This window comes from Rasamsonia byssochlamydoides (assembly GCF_041956645.1).
Source record: "Rasamsonia byssochlamydoides strain NRRL 3658 unplaced genomic scaffold VTN77scaffold_49, whole genome shotgun sequence".
Taxonomy (NCBI): Eukaryota; Fungi; Ascomycota; class Eurotiomycetes; order Eurotiales; family Trichocomaceae; genus Rasamsonia; species Rasamsonia byssochlamydoides.
This window is the reverse complement of record NW_027192432.1, coordinates 195193-222005: the sequence shown is the minus strand read 5'-3', so window position 1 is coordinate 222005 and position 26813 is coordinate 195193. Positions and strand designations below refer to the sequence as shown.

The window sequence follows — 26813 nt, the reverse complement described above, 5'->3', positions numbered from 1 at the left end:
TTAATTATGCCTTGCGGGGTACTGTTTCATCATGCATTGCTGTGTTGGACAGCCTCCTGTTTTGTTGGTTCGTAACACCGAACAGGTTCTTCACTGTGGTCGAACAGACCGTAGACCGAACAGGTCAATGCCGAACAGGCAAGCGCAAATAACAATAAGGGTCACTGGCTAACCGCCGAAGATGAACAAGACAAATGTGACTAGGTCAGAGGCAACGCCTACTAGAGCTATACCGAAGTATACCGATAGTAGTAAGATGTCTTACTGACCCTCCAAGTAAGTATCTCAGTAAACGAGTTGCATTGAGCGCGATCGAAGGAAAGACTAGATACATGAGATTGATCCTCCTTTTATAACTTCTCAATCCGGTCCTCCCTCCTGCTTCCTTCACGGTTCATCTTGGAACCTTCCTTCGCGGTTCATCTTGGAACCTCCTTCCTTATCTTATCAGTGAACCGTCAGTCACGTGACCTCGTTTATCCGTTTCTGATCTGCGGGGTACTGTTTCATCCTGCATCGCTGTGTTGGACAGCCTCCTGTTTTGTTGGTCCGTAACATTCCAGTTCAATTTCCATCTACTTTTCCTATAACTTTAGCTGTGAAAGACATTGGAATAATACTAAATGAGGCGAAGCCTGACCATGACATCCACAATGTCTCCATTTACGGTGAGCTGCAGTCCTTCCCCATCCGCGCAGGGGGCATAGTAATCGCATCTGCCCACCCTGCAGAGTAAGTGTAACCCCTTGAGACTCGCTTATCAGGTCCCGCCATTTGTCTTTTGCTTAAAATCCCGCAGTAACATGGTGGATTATGAGGATCATTACCGCAATTATCTGCAAAACAAAGGAATTTTTTATAAGGCTCACATTTGTAATATGGCCGCCCTGTGTTCCCCTTGCAGTTAGATATAGTGTCATGGTCCACTTGCTAGGTCTATGACACCTAAAACAATTCGGTGGCACCTTTGGAGATGGTTTAAGGTCAATTCTTTGAAGGGTTGACATATCAAAGGAAATAGTTGACTAATCTGACAGTTAGTCCGTTATTCTTAAGGAAGTGAAGCAGAACTTTAATATACTCATCATGGAGACTTGTCCACCTGCAGGATATTTGGGGACTGCTAGACCAAAGTATAGAGTGACCGTTAAACAACTCCAAAAAGAAAGGTGGCAGTAATTCTAGCGCAGATTGCCAGGTACAACAAAAATATTCGTAATGAAATCAAGGGAAACATCTGTGTCGACAAATTGGAAAGGGAACAATTAAGCTGTGGAGTAGACGGTATGCTGCCAGCCTATAGATGACTTGAAGGAGACTCGACAGGAAGAATAGGGATCACAAAAATATGATGGATTTCTGGTTCTATGACTACCTAGTCTTTGAGGGTCCAGGAGGGTACAATGACTATTTATGTCATCTTGATACTTCGACTATGACATGTAATGACTTCCGAAGTTGTCATTAAATTCACGGAGCCAGAAAGAATGAACCGCGCCCTTCTATAATTGTCATCAATACAATACCACCCAAGTCAAGACTAAGGTTCAGAATCCCGCACTGGGAGAATCTGTTCCAAAATACCACTGCTTGGTGCATCTAACCCCGAACTGCTTTGAGTACTGGTTGTCATGGAATGCTTAATAATGTACTCAGTTAATGTCAAGACTGTTCTTTATTGAAAATGCTTGGATACCGACAGCTCTAAATATTAGACTGGGCAGAATATTCTGCGTGCTCTGATTGAGAGTTCCGGCTCACTAGAGCGCGCTCTAAGAACTCCAAGAATCAAGTCAGTAGTAACCCTAACTCTTTCTCTTCTATCTCTCCTACCAAGTTTCGTCTTTTGTTAACAGCGTTGTTTGGTAACCCTCGATGCTGATAAGAATCTCATATGGCGCGCCTTAAAACTCAGTACCAAGAGCCCAACGAAGTGGTACAGTATTTGCCGAACGCGCCAGGTTCTCCCATGACATATAATTGTGTCAAACGCACTGATTTTGATACTAGCCATGCATATCCATGATCTTGGGTTAGAACAGCGGATTTCTTCAACCCTTGTGCCAAAAAATTCCTGGTCAATCAATCGGGAACCTGCCTTGTTCTGGACTGTGAAGGGAAAACCACTTGGACCTTCAAGGTAAAAAGTCGACGAAAAAAGTATCATCGAACACAATAACCGCCGTCAATGACGATATCGGCGCCCGTTGTATACGAACTGGCGTCACTGCACAGGTAGACGTATGCACCCTTCAGTTCTTTGGCTTTGCCGTTACGACCGAGGGGAATCATCGAGTCCCACATACTCTGGATGTTTCGAGGAACAAAGTCGGACAGACCCGTGTCAATATACCCTGGCGAGATGCTGTTCACGCGGGCAAAGTCGCGCCACTCGTTCGCGAGGGACCGGGCCATGTGGATGCAGCCGGCCTTCGCGACGTTGTACGAGGTCTGTTCCTGCGGGTAATTGGCGATATGGCCCGACATGCTGGCGGTGATCACGAAGCTGCCCGTGCCTCGTTCCTTAAAATGTGCTCCAACCGCCTTGGCGCAGTGGAAGACCCCGACGAGGTCGGTCTGGATGACGTCAGTCCAGTCCTGGACAGTGCCGTCGAGAACGCCGGTGCCGGCGGTTCGACCAGCATTCGCGATGAAGGCGTCGATCTTGCCAAAGTCCGCAATCACCTCCTTGACTAGCTGATCGACTTCCTCCCAGCGGTTCACGTCGCATTTGTACGCCTTCGACTTGACGCGATACATCTCTCTCAGCTCCCTGGCGTTTTCCTCGCCTCCCTGACGACGGGTCGAGTAGGTGATGGCAACGTCGGCGCCCATCTCCGCGCAGCCCCGGGCAGCCTCGAGGCCCATGCCTCGGGGACCGGAGGCACCCGTGATGACGACTACCTTGCCTTTGAGGCTGAAGAGGTCTTTGAGACAGTCTGTTGCAGGGACCGGAACTGGCATGATGATATGGAAATTAGGTTAGATCGATTGGAGTTAGAATTAAAGGTGAAATTGACCACGGTGAACCGGCGATAACAGTGATTCATCGATACATATAGAAGACGACTTTCATTGTCGTCATAATTTCCCTCTGCCCAGCGCCATTAGCCGTACCCCGCAATTGCTTCCAAGATCTCGAGTCTATGTATTCCGGACGATGACACACTGATTAGTGTTCCGTGATGTCAGCGCATACGCAGACTTAGTCAGTGATTATTAACATGTCTAGGGCAATGAAAATGATCTCAATTACACACATTTCTAGCGGTCTCTGTTACCTACATTGGATTGAATATCCTAACTGTGGACCATTACATGCGGCTCGTAATAATCAACTTACCACTCGATTTTCTTCAACATAATATCGTTCTGCATATTCCGATAGCTACTAGAGTCTGGATCTCATGCCAATGACAACCGTAGTATATCTTACTATTCCTAAAATTATTCTCTGCATATCACATTCTTCCCAAATACTGTTAGTATAATCCGTCAGACTATAGAGAATCTGATCCTTGCTGGGATAGGCAAGAGTAAAAGTGATCTGCACTGGCATACTTACCTGTCCCCTACCGTAATATTACATCGGTCTTTTTATGGATAGTAAGAAGCTCCTAGTATTAGTGCAAGGCTCCCAAGTTTATTTCTACTTAACCTTGGCTAGAAGGTACAGGATTTACGGAGTACAAAGCGAAAATCGAGGAAGATTAAGTTGGACCTTACAGCGGGAGTCAAATTAATACTACGGGTTGTGACGGTCCGAACTAGGCGGTGCACTAGGCGGTGAGGCATATTGCTGGCAGAATCCGTGAGATATCTCGCTGGAACTCGTAGATAGCTTCTTTCTCCCCCAGCTTAGTCTCTTCGTTCTGAACTGCCTCATAGCTTCTAGATAAACCTACTAGCTAATAGGATTTGGGTTTGTTACACTATCATGTCTATTTTAGGTGACTTTATTCCTATACCCTTTGTAGGAGAGCAAGATCAGCGGGAACGCTTATTCGCGAGCGTGAGGTTTTCTTTCTACATTTCCGGACTAACTCTGTATACCAAGTCTCTCTGGTGTCACTGGCCATAAGGTTCAAATATGTTAGAGGTATTGTAGCAACTCCAGTCAGCAATTCATAAAATTCATGGTCTATCAAGCGAAAGAGAGGAGAAGTAGAAAGAAAAAGAAACGTAACAAGTCATTCTTTTTTTTATCAACATTTCATCCATTATCCCATAAAATTGCATGCAACAGTACATAACCCATTTACCCATTCATAAAGAGCTGATGTTTGTTCACTTAAAGGAAAAGGAGAGCCAAACAAAGAATGGCTGCGAAAGCCAAAGCGTCCTTGCCCATGTGGATCGAAGCAGCCGCGCCAGTGACAGGCGATCCGGAAGAGGTGGCCTTTCCAGACGAAGCAGAGGTGCTAGCTGGAGTGTTTCCAGTAGATGAAGCGGTAGTGCTAGCAGTAGCGCCTAGAAATGAGATTGTCAGTGAATTATTTCCAAACACAGGTCCACAAAGCGACTTGATAAATGATCTTACCTGTCGAGCTTGGGACGGTAACAGTAGATAATCCAGAGGTCGTCGCCGTACTTATAGCGGACGACGCAGCAGATGATGTGAGAGAGGCTGGAGAAGAGCCGCTTGACGCACCCTTTTCGACAGTGAAGCCCTGGGAAGTAGCGACTGGCCCGGAAGAGTCGATGATTTCGATCTTGTAACCGGTACTAGAATTATAATATTAGCATCGAATATTTATCTAGATACGGGACTCTAATATGCACCTACCCGTTAGGAACGCTGGGATCTGGTTGCGTGGTGTATTCGCCCTTCTGAGTCTGTACGTTATCCGCGATCTTGATCTGGAAATTGGTGGACGGGTTGAGGAGGATGATGCTGACATATGGAGGATCGTTCGGGCTGCTGGTGAACTTGATGGTCTGGGGAGTCGAGAAATCCCATGTAGTGCTTGACGTCGGCTCAGTGATTGTGATCGCTAAGGCGGAAGAAAAGAGGCTCAGGGCTGAGAGAACAGACAAGAAACGCATTTTTGCTGTTGCTTTTGCGAAAATAGTAGTTCTGTGAGAAAATCTGCCAGGACGAACGAAATTGTCTATTACCAGAGAGGCGCTTGATGAAATTGCAATGGGATGAGAATATATATATTTTAAGTCAAATCCAGAGCAAAAGATCAAGATCCTCACACTCTTCTTTCATTCCGCAGCATCAATTTCGAGAATTCGATGCAGTTCGAAAGCACCTTCGCAGATCTGGTTATTGCGGGCCATGGTGGGCCACATCACTTGTCGGTGGAGATGTTGATAAGCATGGCAATCTGGTTGGAGGGTATAGAGGATCTCGGCAAGGGATGAGCCATCTCCCCGGTATTGAGCTAACGTTTAGTCTGTTTCCGAAAATTACCGCGCTATCTCCGGCATGCCGAGCCTTGTCAGCCGAGCCGCTGTCAGAGTGGGCCCGTCTGGTCCGTGCGCTCTGAACTGTCGCGCGCCACCATCTGCCAATCCAGAATTAGAAGACAGCGCAATAACCGACCAGATTATTGCTCATCCTAGGTCGAGAATTCCTCATGTTGGATCCAGCTGGTGTTCCGAGTGTTCCGAGGACTCTGAAGTTATAATGGGGATGTTATGATGGATGTTAATTGAGATTTCGTGAGGGCTTGCCCATGGGCAAAGATTGTAATATGATAAGTCAAAGCCAGACATTTAATGATGAGTAAAAATGAAAGATCTACCTTTTTTTTTTCCAAGGAAAAATAATAATAAAAATAAAACAAATTCCATTTCTACCTTTCAATTTTTTTTGTAGAGTTTCCCATTCCTAGGTACGCGGTTTGCTGGTGTCTATGACCTTGACTGTAGTGGTCCAGAACCCAAACCCAGACCCACCATATGATATCATGCTACTGAGGGGTATGTGCAGCAGAATTATTCGCATTTCTAACGAGGACAGCTACTCTTTCCAGGTCTAATTTACAAGAAAAAGTATAACTAATGGAAATGTCTCCGTTCACAGATATATTAGGAATTGTAAATTATTGCAAATAAAGAGTTCTATTCGGTCTGAGGCAAAGACTTCTGAACATCAATATTCTATAACTTTGTCGGAAAGATGTGCTGCTAGTCAGGATAAACAGCTATCACAGAATAAGATCTGATATACAGAAGATATAGATGATCGAGTCGCCCAAATCAGTCCCATCTGGTATGAATCACTCGCAATTATCTATTATCTAATTGCATTATCTAGTTGACCCAAAACAAAAAAAAAGAGAGAGAGAGAGAGAGAATAAAAGGAACAAAAAAGGAACAAGCGCATGGTCAAACGTGCTATGTGCCTCCGAGGAGCGAGAAATTTCTATCACTGTATTCTTCCCAATTGAGAAACCGTCTCTCTTCCAATCCGAGCCTTCTCAGCGTGGGGGGCGTCGTGAAAGAAAAGCAGGGTTACAGCCTTCAGAAAGTCAGCCCGTTCTTTACGGACGCCAACAACGAGTATGCGCGGAGCTTCCAGCGGAAGCTCGAGAAGCTCAACGGGAAGAACTCGGAGGACCAGCTTTGCATTGAGGAATTCCTCGAGAAGAGCGAGAAAGACTGGTTCAACCGCTACCGCGATGTCAAGCTGGACAAGTCGCCTGCGAGTATGCCAGCCTCGTCTGTTTTCCGGTTGAAGATCACCGGCGCCAGTCCACCGCAGACGCCACGGCGTGCTTCTATCAACGGGAAGCAGGTTGTCGACCAGTTTCTTCTTCTGAAGGATTACGTTCTGTCTTCGGGGCTGAAACGCTTGCTTCTGCGGAGGATCGGTGACTGGCCGGTCTATTCCATTCTCCTTGCTTTCGTGAGTACTGTCGAACCTTCATTCACATCTCGAGCTGACAGTATACTAGGGCCAGATAAATTGCAGCCAATTCGTATCAAATCACGTTGTTGAATGGCGAGATCGGCCAGACTGCCGAGAAGCTATACCTTGTCGCTACCATCTACCTTGTCTCCTCAATTGTGTGGTGGATGGTGTTCCGCTTGCTGCAGTGTGTTTACGTTCTGTCCATCCCATTTCTTGTAGTTCATATATGCAATCGCCGTGAATATATTTATTTAGCTGACCTTTTCTAGCTCTACGGTTCTGTCTTTCTGTTTGTGGGACTGGCTCCTGTGGCGACGAACACCACCAGCATGTTTTGGATCCAGAACATGGGAACGGGCATCTATTCGCGTCCTCCAGTGGATCGATTTTCTTTGCTCTGAATTTTGGAGACGAGGGTATGAAATATCATTTTGCTGTCTCTTCACCCTCACTGACGCCTAAATTAAATAGGTGGAGCATCCACAACCTCCTGGGTTTATCGGGCATGTGTCATTCAGGGAACACAGCAGATATTCGTTAGCTTCCTCCGGTACTGGCATAGCTGGATGACTTCAGTAAACCAACAGGGCTCCATGCGATACAGCCTCACAAATTCAAGTCCTCATGTACTGATTGGGATAGGAGTGGGTGTCGCGTGCTTCTTATGGCTAATCGCAGCCGTGCTCTTCTTTGGACTACCTGAATACTACCGGCAAGCTCCCGGCAAGGTTCCCACCTTTTACCGGACGCTGTTCCGCCGGAAAATCATTCTAGTACGTCGCTTCGATTAGTCGCATGCATAGGATGGCTGACTGACTATTTTTTAGTGGTTTTTCTATGCCGTCTTCATCCAGAATTACTGGCTTTCGCCCCCCTATGGACGAAACTGGGTGTACATCTGGACCAGCCAGCACGTGAAAACGTGGGAAATCATCATCCTTGTCCTGTTCTTCTTCATTGTGATATGGGCGTTAGCGCTGTGGATGTTCGGGACGTATGTCCCGTGGGCTGGTAATCTGCTCGCGAGTGCTCTGATCGGACGAGGGCTCTGGCTTTGGCTTGGTGTGCTTGACTCTCTTCAAGATGTCGGTGAGTCTGCGTCCTTCATAGAATGCTTCTGCAAAGTGATCGTTTGAATCTAACGGCAAATTATGTAGGCTTCGGCATGATTCTGACACGCTTCCACATCACCTTCACCCTCCTCGCTGCCCAAGTCATCGGCTCCATCGCCACCATTCTCGCACGGGCTACTGCACCTGACAAGCTGGGCCCCGGGGATATCTTCCCGGATTTCTCTGCCGGCGTAAGAGCCTGGCTGGCCAAGGTAGACTTCTGGGTTTGTCTGCTCTTCATGCTCCGATTAACGTGATATGTTTTATGTTTTTCCGCAAGGAACAGCTGCAGAAGGCTTAGGCTAAGTACACTACAGTGTAATGTTTGATGACTATTCAGATGCAACTACCTCATGTGTTTGGACATAATGTCACAGCATCTGTCATATTTTATTTTTGTCAGAGAATTTTTCACTCAACTAAAAAAGGTGCCATGACAACCATTCTTAGGAAGTACTCTCTTTTTCTGCTGACAATTTTTCTTTTCATATTCCACATGAATTCTGTTGAATATTTCCTATAATCTTCACTTTGCGAATTATGCCATACTTCTGGCGTTATATTTTTACGACTGAAATATTTCACTGGTGGTATTCTTTTTTTTCCCCAGCTCTTTTAGATTTTTCATTTCTACATATTCATGGGACAGGATTGTATGATAGTCTTCGGTGGAGTGGCGCTCGTTGACATAGTCACAAAAGAGGTTTTGAGAGATCGCATCTTGCCAATCTATCATCCGGTGAAATCAGCTTTCCTTTAACACCGAATAGTCGTATATTTAATTAGAATTGAATGCAACGGATGGCATTACACCAAATAGAGAGAGGCAAGAAACGATAACATTGATTTGGTGGGTACTTGTACAATGAAGCAGCATATTTCTTCTGTTGTTCGTCTCTCATCATATAGGAAGCCATCTATTCTCAGACGCATATCTCCTCGCCTTGAGCTATAAACCAATGTCTCTCTCGTAAGGCGCAGTTTCAAACATCAACCCTCTTGGGTTCAGCTTGATTGATATCGTCAATATGAGCAACTTGCTCCGTTTCCATGACCTTACTGACTCTGTCGAATGTAGTCAGAGCCTCGCCATGTGCCATGTCACGTTCAAAGATCGCTCCGATCTTGGTAGCCTCCCGGTCAAGGAATACCCATGGCGTACGGTCCTTGGTGAAGAGGAAGTCCATCTCTTCCAGAGTCTTGCCGGCAGATTCCTGGAACATATGTTACTCCTGTAATGAGACATGAGGTCATCGAATAAACTTACTGGGTAGAACAGAAATACGACAATAGCCATGAGGTAGCAGAGAGCCATGAAAATCATATAGAGCTTCCATCTGTTTGAGTCAGCAGAGTGCCTTCAATAATGACGCTCGGGATGACGCACGAGATCTTGTTCATCGCTGTGGGAATATACAAAGCAAACCAGAAGTTCTGATGTTCTGTCAGTTCGACCCTCGAATACTCTTTACATGTCAACACTTACAACAAACCAGTTAGTGGCCGACGTCATTGACGTTCCACGTCCGCGCATGCTCATACTAAACAGTTCTGGAGGATAGACCCATGCCACGCAGGCCCAGGTCAAGGCAAATATCATAACATATATGTACACGAACGCGATTGCAGCATTCGAGGCGGATTTGTCGGCAAATGTAAAATTGGTTTTTTGGGTCAAAGGGTCGTAGACCGGATCGCCTGATTTGTTGTCAGTTGTGCTTTGCTGTCGAGGACAGTGGACGCCAGACATACCCTTTGTTTTCATGATGACTCCAATCAGCATCATTGCGACGCCCATACCGAATCCGCCGATAATCATCGGAACCCGACGACCCCATTTGTCCATAAAATACATGTCTGGCAAGGTGAAAACATTCAGGACGACGCCTTGAAGTCCGTTCGCAAGGAGCGACGCCGATGTTCCGCTTAGTCCAGCTTGTTGGAACAGGAAGACAGCATAGTACATGATCCTGTTTTGTCAGTACAGGCCACCAAATATGAGACAGGTTAGCTACTTACACGTTGACACCAGTAACTTGTTGCCAAAATTGCTGTTCAAATCGTCAGACTACTGATCCACTATAGGGCACTGAATTACATACCACGCCGATTCCCAACCAAGTGCGTCTCGCTTCTGAGCCAAACAACATCTGGCCATATGAGAGAGGCTTATTCTGTTTCTCCCATTGGATTTTTGCAACAATTTCCGCCAATTCTGCACGCACGTAGGGATCCTCAGTATTCCCCCCAGCATGCAGACGAGCAAGAACCTGTAGTGCTTCCTGCTGGCGATCTTTCTGCACAAGCCAACGCGGAGATTCGGGCATAAAGTACATGGTCAGGTGGAGAGCAATAGTTGGCTGGGAGTACATTAGCACGTCGTCGGACTCGGAGTTAGAAGGAACGAGCATACAATCATCTGCAGGCCAACTGGAATCCGCCATGCTGCCTGCCCATCAATGTGACTGGTGGCATATTGGATCCAAAAGGCGACCAGAATGCCAAGGTTGATGAAGCATTGTTGGACTGAGATGATACGCCCACGAATCCTGCATACGTTAGGATGGTCGACAAGCAAACTCGGACGGACTCACTCTCGTGGGGAGATCTCGCTCTGGTAGTTAGGGACCTGCATGATCTAGTCAGCTTTGCAGAAATAAATAAGAAGATAAGGTTCGCAAGGTACTGTACCATCATCGCCAAGCATCCATTTCCCAGACCGTTAATGACGCGCCCAGCAACCAGCGCAGTCACATTGTTTGCCGCTGTGGATATAGCGATTCCGATAGTAAACAACGCCGAGCCAAACAAAATCGTATTCTTCCGACCAAATATATCGGCCAAGAAAGCCCCCGTGAGTAATGAGCCCGCAAAAGCTCCCGCTTGGATCGAGGCCGTGATTCCTCCCTGGAGAAAGTTACTGGGGTAGTTCATGTACGAGAGAAATTGCGGCATCGCCAGAATACCGCCTGATGGTATTAGCATATAATCTTATAGACCCCGTCGAAGGTAGCATACTCATTGAGCCGGTATCCTTGTCTTTGTTAACATCCTCTTGACCGCAAGCATGAGAACGGTTCTAGAACACTTACGTAGCCAAACGCCAATCCACCTGTGCATGGTGCAATTCCGTACAAATAAACAGTCTAAACAGAGTAAGTCTGTGGCACTCTTGACTCCCGTATTATTATTCTTCAACTCACCCAAGAATACCCGCCCATCTTGGTTGTTGCACGCGAGGACTGTGCACGCGACTGGGTTGAACACGCCTCACGCCTTTTTCGGCGGCGTCTCTCATATATACGGAGTAATACATAACCCACTTTCCTCTCCTCCATCGATCGTCCGAACGCCCGTGATATCCTTCGGAGTACTACCCCGTACTCCTACGCAATGTCCGGGGTGATCTGCGGGGTTAATGCGGGAGGGTGTGGTTTTTCCGCCAATCAAGACAGATGGTTGAGACTATCCCCCCATACCCCGGGGCATGCTGCCCCACACTTTGTTGATAGTGAGTCCGGAGTAACTCCGTCTGTCCCTCGCAATATTGATGGCCCGAGAATTCGGTCGTCGCTCGTCTGTTGCACGGTACGGAGTAATACTGTACATGCATACGAATACATGGATCTGTCACCTCCGAATCCCAGCCAGGATCTGCAAATCTCTCTGATAGGACCTCTCCGAGATCCGATCTGACAACAAGTGAGCTGCGACCAGATTAGTATCACTATTGTCGTCAAGTTGGCATTAACGTCACAGAGGACGAGGCAGAGAATCATATCAATCAGCTTCGGTGTACCTCAGAGCCGATTCGGAAGTCCTCCGAGTGTCCAAGGTTTACCATCGGGTTCATGCTGCACCACACATCCATATATACCTTGCAGTTATTGTGATGTAATGGACTACAGTGCATGAATATCCGTAGACATACTTGAGATGAGAAGCAGTCCAAACTATTACTCATTGAATCGTCTCTGGCCGCTTGTATCGCCTAATGCTTGACTGGGTCTTCTAGCGTGTAGAAGGAAGCCCAGGTGCTATATATCTGGCCGGATATCTGATAGACCTTCGCAGTTTGCCGAATACATTCTTCGCTGCAGATCTGATATGGATCACTTCCTGAGGCTGAAACTAAAGAAGAACTGTGCGCAGAAATTCAATCTAGCCCGCTACGACAGTTCAAAGTTTAAATCTTCAATCCAACACGTTAACCCCAAACAGAAAGCCTCCCATCGTAACAATCCGACTAGAGAGAAGGGATATTACCAGAAACTGTCCTCATCTACATTAGGTCGCGCATTTGTTTTCCGTCTGAGTTCTATTGGAAGGATGAAGCTCTTTTGAAATGGAATACCTTTATTTTTATCCCCTCAACCGTTCGTCGACACGGCAATGAAGACACACAATTTCGTAGGTACACCATTAGCAGTTGTACACAATCTTGGATATCATCCGAAACCATACCCACTCAAAGAAAAGAAAATTTAGATAGGCTTTTGGATGAGATTTATGCAGCATACATAAAAGTCTATGCTGTGAACGCAAGCTGATCAAAATGCCGGAGATACTGCCAAAGCTTCTGGGCAGAGCGAGAATGTCCCATGTGCGGCTGTGTCTATATTTTTTTCGTCATGGTATAATGGTATCAGGAAGCCTAGTCTTTCACTGTAAGAAAAGTATTTTCACGTTGTTTTTAACATTTCATTTGGTTGGCTAGCAATGCCTTATTAAGAAAGAACGCCTTCAGTCATACATGCTTGTTATCAGTTATCAGATATTAAATAATGGCCTGCAGCATTGACCATGAAGACTCTTCTCAGAGAAAAATGGATCACCATTATTAATGACGTCCATAAGGAATGGACAGAAGATGGACAAGATCCTACATCACGGTACTTCTTTCATCCCTCTTTTCCTTCCTTCGTATCTCACACTTCAGTACCCTTCCTCATCTGAGAACGTCGGCTTATCATCACTGTGTGTCTTTATTTGCAGCCATATAGTTATTCATATCCTTCACAAAACCATCGAGCTGTGTCGGTTCCCAATCGAGAAGTTGCTTCGGCGCAGAGGACAGTGATAATCTCTTGCGTTACCAGCTGCCTTTTCTTCTCCGGCATCCAGACTATACAATAGACTACATTGCTGTGTGCTGCAGATCAACATGTTGCCAATGTTGTTTCCATGGTAATCTGCGGCTCCAGGATCAGGACCTTCGTATCGGAAATAAGAAAATATTATACAGACATGAATCAAGTCTTATGCAATAGATTGATGTGGTCAAGAGACGGAAAACATGACATTTTTATATCTCCGCTACTAGACTGCCTGATGTATTAGGAGATGGATATAGCCGGTCGCTCAAATCCATCGTACAGATTCCCAGACAGATCAGATAACAGCGATATGTTTTCCCCAACGTAACCAGTTCGAGTTCAACCATGAAGTGGCCTGGCTTCGTAGGGCGCAGGATAGAAGTATACGTTACCTAATCACGTCTGGCTCAGTAACGGAGATCTTTGGCTTTAGGGTCTAGAGTCAAAGATGGGATGGTTAGGGGTTAACAGTCCCAGTAGATGACAAGACAAGCTCGTTCAATTTTGATCATCTAACTAGGATTCAGCATATGGCGAGGACATATACCAAGTATATGGGACTTAGGCGCTCTTTAGAAACCAGCACCTGAGTAGTTTTCAAAAAGCTTAACGTCTTCTAAAAATCTCTTTATACCTAACTGTGTCCAAGATAGTAGCATTTATTAGAACTAACCATTTTTTACAAAGACTAACGACTTCATTAAAATTATCCTTTTTTATTAATGTCTGTTTCTCATATAGCTTTTTCATCTTTTTTTTTAATCTGAGCCTAGATTCAAATTATGACTTCATGATCTTCCATACTATACCATGAGATTATATTTTAGGAAGAAGGTAAGGAAGTTATTTCTATCTAATCTCGCCATGATATTATCTAAGCTATCTAAATTTTGATGAGGTTGGAGTAGGGAGGTACATAGATACAAATTTTTTTTTTTGGAAAAGCCATTCCTAGATATTGATGATCCCTCGAAGTAACATTTCTTAAAGATAACATTTATTAGTTTCTAATCATTACACGAGCATCATATAACTCTTTCCTCACATTTGCCATAGTAAAATGGTCAAAGAAAAAAACCTTACATAATGGTTGGATGATGGTTTCTAAAAACCCCCTTGGCCCTGTATCTATTCTTATTCTATCCTATCCCAGCACCAGTTTAAATCTGCCTGGTTTAAACTTAAACAGGGAAGCTGTATGGGTGTTACAGAGTAATAAATACAAACACTATAGTATAAGTGGAAAATATCCTCTAGTTGCTGACCTCCGTATACATATGCGCTGCTAGAACGTTACACTGGACTTTATGACAGGACATCAACAGCTAGGCCTACTATGCTGTGCTCCATAAGTAGGGTTTAGTCTCGACTGAATCCACCATCCAAACTAAGAATGGAAATTATTGGGACAGCGAGAACTTTTCTCCAGAGCATCTTGCTGAATTTCCAGAAAAGAATTCTCAGCGAATCAGATCTAGCTCTGTTGTATGAGAGATAATGTGACAAAATCTATCTGGCGATCCTTAAAATAGAAGAGAAAAGAAGAAAGAAAAAGAAAAAGAAAAGCCGGATCCTGCTGTCACACAGATATATATCCCGAGAAGATGGCATCAGCACACCTATTTGTTATAACTCTAGTGGAGCAGCAGTCATGATTACAACATTTGACAAGGGACACGATACAGTAATTCAGTACTTACGTAATGCAAACAGATGTAATTCATAAATTCTGGTTATTATTGGTCAGTTGCGTTACTCAAGACATGTGTAGATTCGAAAAGCTGTATATAGAGTGCTGACAGTAAACGTCAGTTGTGGAACCTGTCAGTATTTGCTATTCGCAGGGACGATTGCCTCAGTAAGAATATTGGTTTGGAATCATAATGAGGAGACTAATGTCATTGAAATTCAATTCATCCTCTCACGATAAACTTGGCTTTTGCAATAATATGGTTCAACCCAAATTACAGCCCCACGATCTCACGTGAAGACCTCGACTGTAGCGATCCGATCGTTGCTCTCGTCGGACGTGCCTAAATCAATTACTAATTATACCAATTATACCTAGGTATGAACAAGATCCCTGGTAGCGCCTTCCAGCAACCATGGACGCATGATCCAAGCTCCACAGTGGGCCATTGAGACGATGTGATAACGCGCACGGATGCATGTGGGCGCGTACCGAGGCTCGATGATCTGCTAGTTCCGCTTGCCTTAAAATCTTAAAATACGCAGTACGCGAGGACATATATCTCTGCTGCGAGAAGAACCATTTCATCAGATTGAAATTTAAAATAGACAACTGAGCAACGTGCAATGAACTCCGCTCTGGGTCTGCTGCAGCGTCTCCCCGCAACGGCGGTGGAGAAGCTGCCCCGGGCGCAAGCGGCGCTCACCTCTCCTCTCGCCCGCAAATTGCTTGCGACCCTGTTGACGCTGGGCGTCCTGCGACACATCAACAGGACACTCTCCCGGCTCGTGCTCAACAACTGGCAAACAGACAAGTGGGACTGGACGAAAGAGCTGGTTCTGCTGACGGGCGGCTGCAGCGGGATCGGGAAGCAGCTTGCGTTGGACTTGGCGGCACGAGGCATCAAGGTGATCATCATCGACATCCAAGAGCCGCAGTTCACATTGCGTTAGTAGCCAGCCACTGTCCCCTTTGCAATTATTACTGACATGTTACCAGCATCCAATGTCCACTTCTACCGCGCGGACGTGACCTCGTCAGAAAATGTCAGCGCCGTGGCGGTTGAAATCCGCAAAACGCACGGCGATCCCACGGTGCTGATCAACAACGCCGGCATCGGCACCGAGGGGACCATCCTAGACAAGCCTGAAACGGCGATCCGCAAGACGTTCGAAGTCAACACGCTGTCGCACTTCGCGACAGTTAAGGAATTCGCGCCTAGCATGATCCGACACAATCACGGGCACATCGTCACTGTGGCCAGCGCGGCCAGCTTCGTGGCCGTCGGCCAGATGGTCGACTACGCGTGCACCAAGGCGAGTGCGCTCGCCTTCCACGAGGGGTTGACGCAGGAGCTGCGGTATTGCCATGGCGCGACGAAAGTCAGAACTAGGTATGCCCCTATTGCAACTTAGTTGTCATACCTGGAGAAAAGCTCTCCTAACAGCTTCAGTATCATCCACCCCCTGTGGGTGCGCACGCCGCTGATCAAGCGCATCACCGACGCTGGCTCGCTGTTCCGCCAGTCCATCATGGAGCCTGGCGAGGTCTCCGCGGCCATTGTGAAGCACCTTCTTTCTGGTAACAGCGGCCAGGTGATTATCCCTACCCGCGCGAGTATCTACCCCCTCATCCGCGCGCTGCCGTCGTGGCTGCAGGAGATGCTGAGGGGGGTTGGCTCTCGAGATCTGAAGCGGGTTCAGGACCATTCCAGGTGATTATTTGAAACTGAACAACTTGATGGAAGTGCAGGTCCTGGGATACGAAGCTATTCATGTGCTGTATATACGAAATGAGTTGTGGTTTTCTTTGTTGCGTTATGTCTATTATACACAGACGATATGTATGTACTCTGATGATGTTTCTTCAATGACATATATATATCCCATGTTAGGTGGAGTGGGACTCCAGTGAAATATATACAGCAAAAGCTATCCTGAGTCTCAACTTCGCAAATCAGCAGGCTGTACAGGGCAGTGCTATAGTCGAACTAGGAGATGGTGACTCGCTGCTCACCTTGTCTTTCTTTCTGTCTTTTTTTTTCGTTCCTTTCTCTTCCTTTCTTTCTCTCTCTGTCTGGAAAGGACAATGATGGTCCCCAATCCAGAGCTTGATTCCGATAGAGTAATACTGCTAAGATTGTTCAATTGGTCGAGGTATTATTTGACACAGTCATCTCGTGTTCTATACTTGCCAGAACAAACGACGCCGATCCGAGGACGCTGTCATACAGAAGCGGTCGCGACACGTAGTACTGCACAGTACTGTTAGTCTGTTTCAAGTGAAAGATCTCGGTAAAATGACTTCAAATCCCACCTCGTAATTGGCCGTCGAGTTGAGACTGCACACCGATACGGTTCCATTGTAGCTGAGGGTGCCATTTGGATTGTGGACCACAAAGTTATCAACGATGTACTGGTAGGCCCTGCGTGCAACACCGGTATATGTGCTGGCTGGCGTGGCAGATCTTCCCAAACAGCCTAGTCGAACCCCCTTGTACAGAGCGTAAGTGAACGTGGCAGAGCCACTGGACTCGATATAGTTCCCCGCTCGCCCTGGGAAGGACATCACCTGCCACCAGCATCCGGTATTCGGATCGACGGCCTTGACGACTGCATCAGCAAGGGCGACGAATCTGTTGTACACATGCTGCCATTGCGACGACTGCTGGGGAACGGGAGTCAACTTGAGAAAGTCTACCAAGGCCATGATGTACCAGCCCAGGGCTCTGTCCCAGACAATGGGGCTTGCGCCGGTCACCTTGTTGGCCCAGACGGCGGTCTTGGTGGCGTCGTATCCATGAAACAGCAGGCCGGTCTGGTTGTCGCGACAGTGGTCCCAGAGAAGATCCAGCTGGTGGATGATGTCGGCGTTGATGGCAGTGGTATTTTCAATGTCGAAGTACGTCGTGTAGAGAGAGTAGAAGGGGACGAGCGAGAACATCCCATCAAGATAGCTCCAGTTGGGGTAGACGTAGTACCAGTAGCCCCCTGAGAGTATTAGCATGAACAAGCATCCCAGAAACCTGTCCTGAAGTCCCCCAATTCCTTCGCTACTATGCCTAAGAGATTAAAGAGGGAAATGTGCATACCTAGGCTATTCCTCGGCTAAAGATTGATAGACTCTCTCAATGCGTCCAGGGCGCTTTTGTCGGTGCTATTATGACTCTCAGTGAACCTGGAGGATATTAGCTCAGCCCAGAACTGTAGAGAGTAAATAACACCAATACAGTTGGGATAGAATGACGTACTCCCACAGCAGACCCCTCCCCACTGAAAGCCGGTCCAGAGGAAACTGCGTGTCTCGCGAGGCATTCGAGATCTGCCCAATAATGCTTTCCGTGCTCTGCTGGAGGAACAATTCATAGTTCTGCTCACCGCAATGGACCGCCGGCGGCTTCATTAGCTGCAACAGGGCTGCTTGAAAGACGCCCATCTGAAGCAGAATGGACGGGTCGTTGCTCCCTGGAGCGGCGATCCCCTGGCCGCGCGAGATGATGCTGTCAGCCATCCATGATGAGTAGGGACGGACGGAGCAGTTATGCGCTGAGCCAGGCTGAGTCAAGGCCAGGAGGCTGGAAAGAATTGCGAGAGCGATTTTGGCCAAGGACATGGTCCGTTCACTCGAAGAGCAGAGCCAGGAAACCAAAGAAATGAATTGAAAATAACGGAAAGGTCATAAACGGAAGCTGGTATGGGACAACCGTATTGGACTTGTTTGTAATTTATTTAATTCAGTATAGCGGTGGTCTGGCGAACAAGAGGTGCGAATTTCGCAAAATCTCCTTCTTCAACTGTAGGAAGTAAATAATGCCGATGTCGATCATACCGGATTCGCACATTGTCTGAGTCAGCAACGCATATTGCACAATGACACTTATGTAGCCGGAACAATCATGTTGAACAAATAATGAAAATAAATTAATGGAATGAACTATGTGTTGGAATTGATGGTCAAGGCGATCTTGCCGTTACAAAGAAAGAATAGAAGAATAGAGTATCCGGAAATACCCCATGTCGAAAGAGATCAGATAGATCAGAGCAAGCAGGTTTATATAAATAGAGAAGGTTGGGCCCGTTGGAAGGTAAGATGCTTCTTCTTATCTGGATTATTACTCGCCTATTCATTCTATTTACTTCGATCAAGTTGGGTTTATCAGTTGAGCTGAGCAAGAGTTGTCAAGGTTCCTAGTTCTGCAACCATGCGTTCCGTGGATTGGACCATGCATCAATATTTAAATCTATGTATCCCCATCATCCCATCTGTTCTTACGGACAGCCAGCAAGTCTATATTTGACAGCCATGGAATAAACACATCTAGGCACCGTGGGAAACCTTCCCACCCTCTCTCTGTCTCTTTCTCTTTTTCTTTTCCTTCCCCTTGCTTTCCTTTTATCTCCAGACAAGACCTCTTCTTGGCATAATATCAACAAAACGTGAATCAGGAAAGCCGGAACCTCAGCACAATCAGCCTGACAATAACCATGACCTTGGATTCTCATCCACGGGGTCATAATATCAATAGCAATAATAATATTACGCCAGATCAGCCCCACATGATGGAGAACGCAATCCCGACGTGTCGGTTCTATCTTGCCGATGCATCGGCAGCTGATGTCCGCTCGCTACATATATGCTGACCTGCCCAACTGGGAACCAACAACATGTACGAGGATCGACGTTTATACATTTCTTCATTTTCTCTCATCTACTAGTAGAATATCAACATGGGTCTGGGCGTGCTGGAAGACGATCACCTGGAGCATGTCCCCGGAACGGCGCTGCTGACAGATGTCCTCGGGGCAGACACGTCGGTGCTTCGCCACGACAAGGGCAGGAATGCTGACGTCCTGCTTGTCCCCCAGCCGTCGAACAGCCCGAATGACCCGCTCAATTGGCCGCTGTGGAAGAAGGATGTGATGCTCTTTCTGATCTGTATCGACACGGCGGTCGTCGGGGCGTGGGTATGTACAGTACACCCCATCCCATTTTCCTCTTACTCAATTATCGTTCATGTGGATACTGAACTGACGGATTAAGGGACCCATGATCTCCCCCGGCTACGCCATGATGAGCGAGCAGTTCCACATGTCGTACAACGCGCTCAACGGCGGTCTCGGCTGGGGCGTCTTCGTCATCGGCGTGTCGTGCTTCTTCACCCAGTCGTTGGCCGTCATCTGGGGTCGTCGGCCCATTTTCCTCCTGGGAAATCTGCTGCTCTTCATCAGCAGCGTCTGGGCGTACTTTGCTCATTCGTACAAGTCGCTCCTTGCCTCGCGGTTAGTCGGCTGCGTGGGCATGTCGCCTTTTGAAGTGTAGGTCTCTTCTTCGCTCAATCACGCGATCAGACTTGTTGAACGCAATCAGACTGGTCACCTCTACCATCGCCGATCTCTACTTCGTCCATCAACGAGGCGTGCGACTGGCCGCCTGGGGTCTCTGCCTGTCGATCGGCGTGGGCGGCGGGACCATCATCTCGGGATACATCATCCAAGATCTGGGTTGGAACTGGACGTACGGGATCTGCGCCATTATCTACGGCGTGTGGATTGTGGTGCTGTTCTTTTTCTGCCCCGAGACGGCCTATCGTCGAGACGCAGTCCTCAACACCGACCTGGGAACGGAGGACAAGGCCGCGGAGCTTGCAGCAGAGACTCGTGAAGAGAAACCGTCCGCTGACACCATTGAGCGCGCGGAGACCAACACTTCGACTGTCGAACCCAAGCACAGCTACTGGCATGACCTCCAGATCTTCCACGGTCGTGTCTCGGACGACCCGTTCTGGAAGGTCCTGACGCGTCCACTGATGATGCTGGTCTTCCCCCAGGTGCTCTTCTCCTTCTTCGCCTACGGACTGACGACGTCCTGGCTGGTGGTTGTCGGGAGCGTGCTGGCGCAGCTCTTCACGGTGCCACCGTACAACTTCTCCGTCTCTGGCGTCGGTCTAGTGGCGATTGCGCCCCTGATCGGGTCCATCATCGGGGCGTTCATCTCAGGTCCGTCAGCCGACTTCGTCGCCAAGGCAATGAGCCGGTGCAACAAGGGAATCTACGAGCCGGAATTCCGGCTGGTGATTATCGTTGTGACGCTCGTGCTCGGGGGGATGTCCTTCTTCGGTTTCGGCATGTCGCTGCAGGCGGAAGATCCGTGGATCGGACCGGTGATCTTCTACGGACTGCAGTACTTCAGCGTGGGCTTCATGTCCATTGCCGTGTACGGGTACCTGACGGACTGCCATCGCGACAAGGCGCCCGAGGCGTTTGCGGCCATCAACCTGCGGAACATCTACTCGTTTGGGATGAACTATTTCGTGTCGGCGTGGATCGAGAGCCAGGGGCCGAAGGAGGTCTTTTGCATCGTGGGCGGCGTCCACGTCTTTATCTGTTTGGCAGCGATCCCGATGTACGTTTTTGGCAAGAGGTGTCGCAGCTGGACGAGCAGGGTTCCGTTGTTTCAGAAAATCATGCGGGCGTGAATGTCCTTAATCAATATGCAGACATCATGCTTGATAGTCTCGCCTGGACTACCCTGGCCATGAGCAATTAGGGTTGCCAAACCATGAAGGAGAGAATATGTACGTAGTCATGTCATCAGTCGTCAAGGAAAAAGCATCTGCTATATAGTTGAAAGTGTCTTCCCACAGCTGAGATAGAACTTCAACAAATTTATGCTTATGCTTCATGCCTCATGCCTCAATGGCATTAAGATTTCGATTACCAAGCATCGCTGTGGATGAGATATTATGCCACAATAAGAAACGAGACGAAGCTGCTAACATTAATATAGGTAGGGAGCTCGCCCGGAAAGTAGATAATAGAAACTACAGTACTGCACAGAGTAGGTAGGGCGCTCGGAGTGACAAGTCCCTAGCATGGGTAGACCAGGTATTTTCTTAGTTAAGTAAAGCAAGACCTGTAAGGCTTATATATGGTATAAGCAACCCAAAAGAATAATTTCTCAATGGCTTCATCCTGTGAAGGAAGAACAGAAAGATAGGCTTTTATAAGCTAAAAACACCCATATTTGGTAGATTTCCGTCACCTTTGTTGTGGCGAGTAGCTGCAGGCTTCTCAGCCAGATCGCAAGCTCGCTCCCAGACACCAACATTATTGCCTTTGATTTTATTTTACTTACTTGGGTACTTACCTGTTAGTGAACTACTAGCTTCTATCTCATATAGCCAGATAGATCTAGATTGCTACGTAATATCTCTCTAAACAAATTAGTATAGGATTGGTTCTAATAACAACCGAGAAAAAAGAAGAAAAAGAGAGAGAGAGAAAAAGAGAGGGAGAGATAAATGATCAATCTACCAATCTATCAATCTATTTTAATTTCTTCACTCCTCGCCTTATTAGTATCTAATTCTACCACCTACTTGTAGCCAGTTTTCCTAACTACCTACTTGTATTCATTTGTAATAATGCTCTGCCCTTATTTAATGCTCCTATCCATCTTAGCCTAAGTCTCAATCTAAATGAACAAAAAAAAGGAAGAAGAAAGAAAGAAATGACGGTGTATTGAGATGTCGGGTAAATAGACAATTCATCTATCTCTTTGGAAATGAAGTAAATCCTGTCAGCACGTAGTTTAGGAAGTTATAGATAAGTCTGCTGAAACCGCGGATACAAGCATCAGTGCAGATTATTGGCTTATAAATTATATTTTCTATTACAACAGGTAAGGGCGTCACTTGATGCATCCAATTGACATTGTCTGGCCACCTGCGTATCCAGATTCCTGCTTGAAATGGAACAATCCAGACAGACTGCATGAAACTCTCCGACTGACGTTGCACTAACCAGGCAAACGGTCTTTTTTTTCCTCCGTGTTCACTGCACAATCGACCAGGAAACTGCAGCCCCTCTCATTGAATCGTCGATCGAGGGGCGATCGTCCGATGCGGCGGCCAATTTGACCCCCACTTTTAATCTAAATCAGCCGCCTATCCATGGCTGAGAACGCCGATATCTAGGTCAATTATACATACATCATACTAAAGCATCGTTTTATAGACACCATGCGGTTGATGTGACTGCCTGGCCATTGTCGCCGCTCAGTCTACTAGCGATCGCCATCATGAGCAAGATCGAGGCCGTGGTATGTCCGCTGGAGTCACCTCAATTATCGGCGAATACTGCGATACTAACTCCTGCAGTGCCACCACCTGTCCCAGGTGCTGCCGGACAAGGTCATCCTGCCCAACCAGGCTGAATACTCCGCCTTCAAGACGTCGTACTTCTCCCAGCAGGAACAGGAGCTGTCGCCCGCCTGTGTCGTGACGCCCAGCAGCACAGCAGACGTCGCCACGGCCATCCAGGTGCTGGTTGCCCACGACGTCCCTTTCGCCGTGCGCGGAGGCGGCCACACCCTCAACGCCGGGGCGGCCAACATCCAGTCCGGCATCACGATCGACCTGCGGTTGTTGAATCAGATCAGCCTGAACGAAGACCAGTCCGTCGCGTCCGTCGGAGGAGGCGCCACATGGGACGATGTGTACTCCTATCTCGACCAGTTCGGACTCGCCGTGGCGGGTAGTCGTGACGGACAAATTGGCGTGGGAGGGTTGATACTGGGCGGTAAGCCCGAATTATCTATCAATCATGTGCCAACATGTTGATGAAGCTGTCCAGGAGGCATCTCCTACTTCAGCGGCACGCGGGGTCTCGTATGCGATAATGTCGAGAACTTCGAGGTTATCCTGGCGACAGGCGAGGTAGTCAACGCCAATAGCGAGGAGAACCGTGGCCTGTGGATAGCGCTCAAGGGCGGCTCAGGCAATTTCGGCATCGTCACCCGGTTCGACCTGCGCACCTGGCGGCAGGACAAATTCTACGGCGGCGTGGTGGTGTCCAGCGTAGAGACGATCGACGCGCAGCTGCAGGCGTTTGCAGATCTGGCGGCCGACTTCGATCCGCATATTGCCATCATTCTCAGCGTCGGCTGGAACCAGATCCTGCGGGGCTCGTTGGCTTTCAGCAGTCTGTATTACACCGGCGACAATAATGATAACCCTGAAGCCGTGCGGCCCTTCACGCAGGTGCAGCCGCAGTATCTCAACACGATGCGCGTGGCCTCCCTGAAGGAGTTTGCTGTCGAGATGGGTAAGCACTCGATTCCAGGGGCTCGGTGAGTAGACCATCAATCAGCATAATTCATCAATTCACTCATTCCATCGTCATTCAGGAGGAATCTGCATCTAACACGAGATCCCAGCAACCAATTCGCCACCACGACTTTCCGCGTTCGCCTCGCTTTGATCGAGGAGGTGTACCACATCTGGCGTCAGAGCGTGGACACCGTCTCGTTGATCGAAGGCCTCAACTGGGCGTTGGTCTTCCAGCCCATCCCACCGGCTTTCCTGCAGGCAGGGGAGCAGCAGCAGCAAAAGCAGCAGGGCAGCAATTCCAAGCCCAATACCAGTTCCAACTGTCTGGGTCTGCGTTCCTCCGACGGGCCCCATGTCCTACTCTTGCTATCATACAACTGGCAGAAGAAAGACGACGACGAGATCGTCACAGCAGCAGCGCAGAAGTTCATCAACGACGTCGACGCTGCGTCGCAGCGGGCGGGCCTGTTTAGCCCGTTCAGATACCTCAATTATGCCGCTGCATGGCAGGATCCCATCGCTGGGTATGGCGAGGAGAGTGTTCGGCACTTGGAAGATGTGAGTCGCAGGTATGACCCGATGGGGGTATTTCAGAGGCTGTGTCCGGGTGGGTTTAAGGTCTTTAAAACTGAAAGGGAGGCTTGATGTGATGGACATGAGGAAAAGCCTAATCTCCGAAAAAAAAATCAAAGAATGAAAGGAGGAAATGGTGGCATATTGGTTTATCATGTAAAAGATAATCTGCCTTTTTTTTCGCTGGAAATCAATCCTGTCAGAATTTCGTTTAGGGAGTTACATTATCTAGCGATCTGGTGGATAGAAGCCGGCAGTTAGTTAACTATTAACTGGAAAGAAAGAAAACCACTAAATACTTTCTTTCGCTTATAATATAGGTACATAAAGCCTTACACGTCTCGCTTTTGCGTGCTCGACTGAGAAAAATGCCTGGTCTATGGGTCTATTCCAGGGATTTTTACCCCTCGGGCTACCTACCTACCTACAGAGTAGGTAATTTGTATTATCTACTTTCCAGGCGGGCTCCCTATCTACCTAACATTTGTCCTTACGCGGTGTGTGAACTTCCCTGTAGAAAAAGGAAGGGCATTGTTTGTTGAGAAAATGCACCTTCTTGTTTGACTCACGAGTATTAATAATGACTCTACATGCACTGGACAGGGTGCCACATATCTGGCGACTCGTAATTGATATCCATGTAAATCCAGGAAGCAGTCTACAGTTAGTATGAAAGTACTCCAGCACATCTTGATAATACTACATAGGAGCGAAGGTTCCCGCAATTTCCACTGTAGTCGTGCCTCAGCCCTCCTCCGACGAGGAATGCGAACAGCAAGGCGACTGCTCATACGCAGTATCGGCACCGTCATCGTAGCAAATCCCATCGTCCAAAGCTATAAATAGATCAGCTGTGTTGTATCTATAGTACCTAGAGCCACTCACGGTAATCAGCATCATTAGCCAGTATCCTCTTACGTATCTCTTCGCGGCTCATCTTTGAAATTCGGTGGCACTCGTTCAAGTACCTCTGTACCTCTTCAGGATCTGGAGGCGATGTCAACTGGGAGGAAGAAGACCGGTGAGGCTCTGGGGGTACGGTTGGTTTTTTTGAAGGGGAGGGCGGCATTTCTTGATCTGCTGCTGTGTTCTTTTCAGAGCTCTGTTCCTTCACTGGGCTCGGTTGCTCAGTGGGTGGGCTCATTTTCTGCGTCTGGCTGGGATGGTCGTCCAGTTTATGAGGCACGTCCATGTTGGGAAGAGTCTTGAGAGCTTAATTGAGATGGTGATGAGAGCAAAAGACTTTTTGTAGGTAAATAGACAGTTGTGTGTCATGTATCGAGCGATGTTCTTGCTTGAGTCATGTACTGTAGCTGCCTAAAGATATGCATCTAGCTTAGTCAGTAAGGACTCTGTATCTGATTCAGATTATATATAGGATATTTATGGAATATAAAAATTGACTAGATTGGCAAAGATTGAGTAGTCATGAATCACTCTATATTATATAAGTATAGAGAGAATGGATTATTCTAAATATATGCAGTTTATTAGCTAATTCACTGTTTATGGATTTGTTAATTTGATACTTAGATAAATAAATAGAGAGCATTTGCCTCCAAGCTCGATACGAAGGTACAGTACTTCATATGGACTAGATATATCTTGGATCGCAAGATATATAAGCTACGATTCACATCGGTACAGAGGAGAATTATATCATCATCGTATTATTTTCCTAGATGGACTTAACGCATTTGAATCCGATGAAATATGACCAGTACAAGTGCAAGTATAAATCATGAGATTATTAATTTACGAAGATGATGATGATATGATTTCTATCTAATTCAACTACTAGACTATCTAGACTATCGAAGTTTTGAGGTTGTAGTGGAGGGATACTAGAATCAACGTTTCTCTTAACTAACTTTTTCCTAAAAATCTAACATTTTATTGTGGCTAACTGTCAGATAGCTGTTGGATCATCGTCTTACATGTTGACCAGGGTAAAATGGTTAAAAACCCTTCGTAACTGTTGATCTACGGTTTCTCAAAACCCCAGTGGTCCCATATACCTAGGTAGTTAGGGTAGGTGGGTATTATTTCCAAGGTCGTCCTGTCTATGCACCTTAAATAGCCACTTCCTCTAATTTAATTCCATGAGCTGATCTGATCGAATCAGATCGACGATCTCGTATGTTGCATGCATACACAATATTGATACGCTACCCTGCATCTTCCAACCACTGGATATCTATCACGCAAATCGTCTATTTTCAGTCTGCATATATACCTATTGTTGTCCTATATTCATAGTCTACATTCTACTGGCGTATATACCGTCCCCGCCTCATCCTCGCCGTTCTGGCCATCCCCATCCCGCGCTTCTGTATTAATGCTCCGCTGTCGCTCAACGACACCGTCC

At 47.1% G+C, this 26813-nt stretch overlaps 9 protein-coding genes across 9 annotated transcripts; 4 read left to right on the top strand and 5 right to left on the bottom strand.

The window, feature by feature from the left end:
• Window positions 1-2163: 2163 nt before the first annotated feature.
• On the bottom strand, window positions 2164-2964 carry VTN77DRAFT_6374 (uncharacterized protein; the record flags this gene model as incomplete). Its single annotated transcript, XM_069422645.1, has 1 exon — window positions 2164-2964. The coding sequence occupies one exon, from the start codon at window positions 2962-2964 to the stop codon at window positions 2164-2166; it is 801 nt and encodes a 266-aa protein (XP_069276187.1).
• Window positions 2965-4291: 1327 nt separating this feature from the next.
• VTN77DRAFT_6373 (uncharacterized protein) lies at window positions 4292-5046 on the bottom strand (the record flags this gene model as incomplete). Its single annotated transcript, XM_069422644.1, has 3 exons — window positions 4292-4470; window positions 4541-4725; window positions 4787-5046. The coding sequence occupies 3 exons, from the start codon at window positions 5044-5046 to the stop codon at window positions 4292-4294; spliced, it is 624 nt and encodes a 207-aa protein (XP_069276186.1).
• Window positions 5047-5366: 320 nt separating this feature from the next.
• On the top strand, window positions 5367-8234 carry VTN77DRAFT_6372 (uncharacterized protein; the record flags this gene model as incomplete). Its single annotated transcript, XM_069422643.1, has 7 exons — window positions 5367-5480; window positions 6464-6859; window positions 7135-7242; window positions 7337-7415; window positions 7508-7638; window positions 7693-7954; window positions 8023-8234. The coding sequence occupies 7 exons, from the start codon at window positions 5367-5369 to the stop codon at window positions 8232-8234; spliced, it is 1302 nt and encodes a 433-aa protein (XP_069276185.1).
• Window positions 8235-8960: 726 nt separating this feature from the next.
• On the bottom strand, window positions 8961-11198 carry VTN77DRAFT_6371 (uncharacterized protein; the record flags this gene model as incomplete). The annotated part of the gene is made up of 13 exons (XM_069422642.1): window positions 8961-9191; window positions 9245-9314; window positions 9365-9411; window positions 9464-9675; window positions 9730-9947; window positions 9997-10028; window positions 10080-10337; window positions 10391-10526; window positions 10572-10606; window positions 10669-10946; window positions 10996-11011; window positions 11070-11123; window positions 11181-11198. 13 exons carry the CDS (start codon window positions 11196-11198, stop codon window positions 8961-8963), a joined length of 1605 nt encoding a protein of 534 aa, XP_069276184.1.
• Window positions 11199-15389: 4191 nt separating this feature from the next.
• VTN77DRAFT_6370 (uncharacterized protein) lies at window positions 15390-16481 on the top strand (the record flags this gene model as incomplete). Its single annotated transcript, XM_069422641.1, has 3 exons — window positions 15390-15711; window positions 15763-16156; window positions 16217-16481. 3 exons carry the CDS (start codon window positions 15390-15392, stop codon window positions 16479-16481), a joined length of 981 nt encoding a protein of 326 aa, XP_069276183.1.
• Window positions 16482-16906: 425 nt separating this feature from the next.
• VTN77DRAFT_6369 (uncharacterized protein) lies at window positions 16907-18375 on the bottom strand (the record flags this gene model as incomplete). The annotated part of the gene is made up of 4 exons (XM_069422639.1): window positions 16907-17017; window positions 17080-17753; window positions 17930-17940; window positions 18014-18375. The coding sequence occupies 4 exons, from the start codon at window positions 18373-18375 to the stop codon at window positions 16907-16909; spliced, it is 1158 nt and encodes a 385-aa protein (XP_069276182.1).
• A 1115-nt stretch (window positions 18376-19490) lies between these two features.
• Window positions 19491-21309, top strand: VTN77DRAFT_6368 (uncharacterized protein; the record flags this gene model as incomplete). The annotated part of the gene is made up of 4 exons (XM_069422638.1): window positions 19491-19727; window positions 19804-20078; window positions 20131-21165; window positions 21276-21309. The coding sequence occupies 4 exons, from the start codon at window positions 19491-19493 to the stop codon at window positions 21307-21309; spliced, it is 1581 nt and encodes a 526-aa protein (XP_069276181.1).
• Window positions 21310-22842: 1533 nt separating this feature from the next.
• Window positions 22843-24517, top strand: VTN77DRAFT_6367 (uncharacterized protein; the record flags this gene model as incomplete). Its single annotated transcript, XM_069422637.1, has 4 exons — window positions 22843-22863; window positions 22922-23342; window positions 23397-23892; window positions 23980-24517. The coding sequence occupies 4 exons, from the start codon at window positions 22843-22845 to the stop codon at window positions 24515-24517; spliced, it is 1476 nt and encodes a 491-aa protein (XP_069276180.1).
• Window positions 24518-25189: 672 nt separating this feature from the next.
• VTN77DRAFT_6366 (uncharacterized protein) lies at window positions 25190-25637 on the bottom strand (the record flags this gene model as incomplete). Its single annotated transcript, XM_069422636.1, has 2 exons — window positions 25190-25281; window positions 25331-25637. The coding sequence occupies 2 exons, from the start codon at window positions 25635-25637 to the stop codon at window positions 25190-25192; spliced, it is 399 nt and encodes a 132-aa protein (XP_069276179.1).
• Between the last annotated feature and the right edge of the window lie 1176 nt (window positions 25638-26813).